The 6,025-nt window shown below is 40.0% G+C and overlaps 1 protein-coding gene across 1 annotated transcript in view; it reads right to left on the bottom strand.

Annotated features, from left to right (window-relative positions):
- Nucleotides 1-2,423: 2,423 nt before the first annotated feature.
- Nucleotides 2,424-6,025, bottom strand: part of URB1 (URB1 ribosome biogenesis homolog) — a 57,594-nt gene continuing 53,992 nt past the window's right edge. The window contains exons 38-39 of the mRNA XM_052795125.1: nt 4,226-4,828; nt 2,424-3,589 (exon numbers count right to left, since the gene is read on the bottom strand). Coding sequence (XP_052651085.1) covers nt 3,384-3,589; nt 4,226-4,828 — 809 coding nt within the window. The 3' untranslated portion in view covers nt 2,424-3,383. The remainder of the gene's footprint in view (nt 3,590-4,225; nt 4,829-6,025) is intronic.

Below are 6,025 nucleotides of genomic sequence, written 5' to 3'. Positions count from 1 at the left end.
GAGGCCTCCCCTGTGTGGTCTGCAGCATTCACAGAGGGTTGCAGTGCTGCACCCACCAGTCAACAAAGTGTGACCCACATCAGCTCATGCTGCTGATTTGAAGACACAGTTGACTTCTATAAAAATGTTACCCAAACCACCACCCCCACAAAAGCCACACCATTCTGCCCAGTCACTCACACTGTGTGAAGTCCTCTCCTGCTAACCTGTCAGATGTCCTCATCCGAGCACTGGCACCAGCAGCCCACCGCTGAGATCCATTTAAAATCCTGAGGAGCCCCACCTGCAACTCAAACTGTACATGGTCTATACACCAGGTACAACAGGAAGCAATAAGTTCTTCTGGGCTGTTGACTTCACCGAGTTTTTGTGAATTTTGAGTAAAAGGCTTAAAAGGCCTGTCCTGACAATGACTTCTGTGAGGGCAGCCCAGACCACTGGGCCCGCTGCAGTGCGCTCTGGAGCTTCATCCACATGGCTCTCATCACACCACCATCAAAGTGAGTAACTTGTGTTAAATTGTAGAAACTCCTTGTATTAAACTGTAGGCCCATATATGGAGCAAGTTTTCCATTTCCAAATGCTCTCCACAATTTATTTTAATCAAGCTTAATTTCTTAAAATAATGACTCTCCATCTATATAATTTATTAAAATGCATTTTGAATATGTTGTCAGTAATTCACACACACAAATCATTCGACTCCTAACCATCTATGGCTTTTAGAGATACTTGACCACTATTTCCAGGAGGACTTCATAATAATCTTTTAATTGCCACATTACTAAAATATACTAAAGCTCAAAGACGGTGAAAGATTAAGCCTTATTTTTAAAAGTTCCCACATGCACAGCTACATTCTCTTCACTAATAAGCACATCTGAGCTACTTACCTTTTACATGACAGGCTAGTAGCTTTAAACTGTCAGTTCATTTGCATTCATTCTTTTTCTGTTTCCAAAACTACCATTTTAAAAAAAACAAATGCATATGAACAATCCTCTCCTCCAACCTTGAGTATTTTGGTAATAGCAGTATTGGAGATACTAACAAAACATTACAGGCTAGGGAGAAAGTACTCACTATTGGGCCTTTCTGAATACTTAAGGCCATCAGAAAATCATAATTTGAGTACGAACCCTTAGGGTGGATTCATGTGGTCAGGATTTAGATGCATTACTGTAAGGAAAGCATACCAACATGCATGACGCCCTAGTTGTAGTCATGGTCTCCTGATCCTACTTTCCACTTCTATAGCACTGTGTATCTCATTAGCTAAAGTCCACTATAGGCTTGAAAGTTATCTTCCTTATTTTAGCAGTGACAAAACTGCATTCAGAAATCACTACTTCCATCCACAGAGAGAAATACCAAGGTGTGCAAATAGCTGCTTAAGCCTAAGTAATTTAGCATGCCTGTTTTCATCTGCTGTACCTATTTCTAGAATCAGATCTCACAAGAATCACTCTTCCAACTGGTTGCGCTTCAACACACGAATTCTGCTCCTGCAGGTACCACAGTTACACAACTTACTTTTTTAAGCAAACATGGCCAAAGGGCATGTGAAAGGCCGTTATTGCCAGGCATGCAAGTGCACACCCAAAAACATATTGGGCTTGCAACTTGTTGGAGAGTGTGCAACAACTGGGTTGTGGCATTTAGGATTTGGGTTTTGTTACTTTATTAAGGGATCTGAAGGGATCACACTACACCACATTACGTATTGTGGTGGGTTGGCCTTGGCTGGCTGCCAGATGCCTACCCAGCCACTCATTCGCTCCCCCTCAGCAGGACAGGGGGGAAAATGGGATGAAAAAGTTTGTGGGTCAAGATTAAGATAGGGCGATTGCTTACCAGTTACCATCATGGGCAAAACAGACTCAACTTGGGGAAAATTAATTTAATTTATTGCCAATTAAGATACATTTGTGTAGAGAAAATACGTTTCTGCATTACTGTCCTTAGGTTGGTTGAATGGTTTTACCTCATTTCTTTAATTCTCTCAAGCAAATCATACTATAAACCACTGTTAGATGTGCTCAGTCCCTCAAGAGCTGCAAAACTCCTTCCCTATGTGTCATGAGTATTTTCTTTTCCAGTTAGATGAGATGGAAAGACATCTTCTGTTTTGGAACTCCTTTGGTTTCATTTTGCCTGTTTGGTTTTTTTTTAAATGAAGTAAAATAAGATTTTTCCATCACAAAGCAGATTTCCTGATGTCAGACCCTAGGGATTTTATATGACACAAAATTTAGCCTCTAATTGGCTTCCAGCTTTTTCAAGAAATATTAGTTATTTTTAAATGAAGTCTTGATATAGATATTATGGCTTCTTTAGGACAAGAATATTTATATGTAGAAGCAATCCTCATTATTTGCATCTCATGTTTTTTTCTTAAAAAAAAAAAAAATTAAATAAACATCACAAGGAGTATGCATTTCTGATTTTTCCCTGTACAGAATTTGTACAAAGTACCTAGGCACAGCATATATTCATGAATCAATTTAATAAATCCTGTTTTACATTTCAAAGGTTCAAGCAGGCTCTGCATATTTGCATATCTGCAATGGTATGTTAAACTGCCCTTGAGGCCACATTCAAGAAATATTTATCAGATTTCACAGAGAATTTCCAATAAAAAACATGTATAATCAATGAGCAGCAAGTCATTTGGGTTTTAGTTCCATCTCTCATTTTTTCAGAGTGGAGAGAAGATGGGCTTTTGTTGCAAGTCCCAGCAGCGGTGATGGTCAGGGCTTTTTTTAATTAAAAAAAAAAAAAAAAAAGCAAACCAAAAAGTAGAATAAAAACAGACCAGCTCCAATATAAATGCTTTCAAAAGCCATTTAATTTAAAGCCACCATGATTTTAGTGTTCAGTCTTCTATTCATACTGGTTTTGGTATTATATATCATGAAAGAAACTGGGTTCTTCAAGAAATAGTAGGTCATCGTGGCTAAACCTCTGACTACTCATTCTTTGCACTTACACCACATTGTGGTGAAGCTCTGCAGCCTTTTTTCTCCATCTTATATTGGGGAGAGGATGAATTTTAACTACATGGGGACTGAAATACAGTCCAGAGGCAATGCACTAATCAGTCGCTTTTGGTTCTTCATGAAGTTAAAAATGCCTATAATAAAAATGATATAAATAACATTGTGTCCCATACTGTTCAAGAAAAGGGAAATGAGAGCTTTAATATTCCACTGAGAGATGACGAAGGCAATTTTCCCCCTCTGAGTTTGCACACAGTAATAAAATATTGATCTTTATGACAAAACAAGTTAGATTTGTATGGAGAACAGTTCAGGAGGGCTTCATGGCTCGCAACAACAATGGCAGAGCATATAACATTAAAGATTAAGTGTCAGTTCACTGAATTAATGCCCCAATGTAGCCAAGTAAAGGGTTTTGCAAAGAGGCATGATAGTTTCTTCTCCTTGTTTATGAGTTTCCAAGTCATCTTCATTTAATTTATCATCTGTACTACTGCAGATCAATTTGACATGGGTTATTAACATATCTGGCTCCTGTGCTCCAAGCCATATGTCCCCAATGTAAACAGAAGTCAGGAATACACAAACAGCTGTGGAAGAAAAATTAGAGAAAAATCAGAACAGATATTCTTCTATTTCTACATAGTAATACAAAACCAAACCATGTTACCTCCAGATCTATGTTTTAAAATAGTTTCCTAACTCTTTTCCTATATGGAAAATTTGTGGGGTTTTTGCCCATGCCAAGCCAATGATCCTCCTCACGTTAAGGAAAGAAAACAGTTTCTTGTTAGCACAACCTTCTGACCTCTTTAAATAAAAAAGGTTGAAATCTGACCTGTGGATTTTGCTATCGAATTATAACACTGAATAGCACATGGATCAGAACCCGTACCCACATGGACTCATTTGCTGCAGATTATTTTTCCCCTTGGAATTGCATTTTTTATACCTCACTGACCTCCATTTTAGTCCTTGAAAGGGAAGTGTCTTTGAGGGAGTATGACTGTTGTACTATCAGAAACCCCCTATAGTGTGACCCTATTCTGTGCTACCAACCCCTGTGCCCATACCACCAAAGACATAGCTTTTACTCTGTGAAGTTATGAGCACCAACGGATATGGGCAAACTTGATACTGTTTTGATGAATTAAAAAAAACATGGAACTACCTACTTTCTACCATTACTGCCTTGTAACTTGAGTGAAAAGGAAAAGACAAGTTACCTTTCTTGTTTGCATCCTCTTCCGTCATTGCTGACAGGCACAACGTTTTCACAAGTTCATGAAAGCCATTATTGGTTAGGCCCTGAGCATCCATTAGGTGAAGCATGATTGAACTGAATAGAGAGAGCTCTTTGAAGAGTCCAGCTGTTCCACAGCTGGCCTCACAGATCTGGGTGTAAAACTTGAAGATGTTGTTCCTCAATGTCTCATCCCTGAGGATCTCCTGCACTGCCACTGGGTGTGGCAAGATGCAATTCTGTAGCCACCGCAGAGTTAATGAAACATTTTGCATATTGAGGCTGTGCTCAGCCATGGACTTTATGAGCCATTTAGTTACTACGTAAGTGGACGCACAGGTAAGACTGACTGTTTCATCCACAAGGTCAGCAGATTTGAGGGGCTCCCCTCGATGTTTGGCAGGCGGCGTTGGGAAAACAGGCTCCCAATGAGCAAATACAGAGTTCAGATGATCTCTGCATTTCTCCAGCTCAGAGACTTCCAGGTCTGCAGCGCTGTCGTCTTCTCTTTCTATCTCATTCTTTTTCCGAATGTGATGATATTCATGAGAAGAGGCTTGAGATTTGTTCTTTTCTTTAATATTTTCTGTGAGAAGAAAACCACCACCAAAACAAACATCAGATACTCCAAAGGATTTTCTTGGTAGAAAATTATGCAAGAAAGACAGTATCATGTGTTGTTTCAGTTGCTAAAAGGATAAGTACTAGCCTCATTTAGCAGCCTAATTGAGCCTATACAATTCAGAGCAAATGGGCTACAGGCAGCTCCCAGTGACTCACAGGCTGAAACACTTTTCTGAACTGGATTGCCTAACTTTGAGGTGAGCAATAATGCCACCCAGGCCCTGGCTCACAGCCCAGTGAAGCCGAGGCAGTATTTCAGAGGTCCACAAGATGCAGTTTTGCCAGTAAGGCTACATTATTTATACCACCTCATGAGAAATGCTCCAGATGCTATTCTTTGGGCTAGCAAAGGCACAGCACATGCCTGCCTATGGAAGGAGGTATCTGCACAGCTACGTTGCTCTTGAATGGCGCAGGCTAAAGCAGCGAAGTCTGCCTTCCTCCAGCACAGCCGCATCCTGGCTGAGTGTCTGGCTGGCGGGGTGCTGTCAACCAAGGGCACATGAATTTTTCACACCCCAAGGGAAGAGATAGGCAGCTGAACTTTGTGACACAGGGCTGCCCTCCATTAGATGCTGCCTGTGTCACGGGGAGCAGCAAAGCTCCCAAACAGCAACAGGACTTTGCCACCACCATACCACACAGCATTTTACAGCAATCTGCTTTTGAGGAGTCATTGAGAAAATCATCAGAAATTTCAATTATGTTGCACTCTGCAGCTTAGAATGAACTAAATGCATTTCAGCATTTTTTTCCTGGGGGCTGTGGGGGATGGGGACAACTTTTGAAATGTAACCTCAGAAACAAAATTTCAGATAAGGATCCATTTTTGTAACTCCTTTATAAGCTCCTGATGCTTGGAGCAACAGGGGTTTTTAAAACGACATATATAGTAAGTTACAGATGTCGTTATAGTAACTCTCTAAAAATCCTCAGAAAGACACTAAAAGGGTGTGGAAAAACTTTAGAAAAACTAAAGCTTTTATAGTATCCCTTAAATACAGTGATACTTTAATAATCAGTTTAACTGATACAGAACATTTAAAGAAACCTATAGAAGTTGTAATGTGCACCAAAAGCAGTTGCTGTATTTGCACAAAACCAGCGTTAACACCTCCCACTACAAAGTTCCTTCTATATTTTATTCACAGAGATAACA

The sequence above is a fragment of the Harpia harpyja genome, chromosome 8 (assembly GCF_026419915.1).
Source record: "Harpia harpyja isolate bHarHar1 chromosome 8, bHarHar1 primary haplotype, whole genome shotgun sequence".
Taxonomy (NCBI): domain Eukaryota; kingdom Metazoa; phylum Chordata; class Aves; order Accipitriformes; family Accipitridae; genus Harpia; species Harpia harpyja.
The sequence above is the reverse complement of the archived record's forward strand: the minus strand, read 5'-3'. Positions and strand labels throughout refer to the sequence as shown.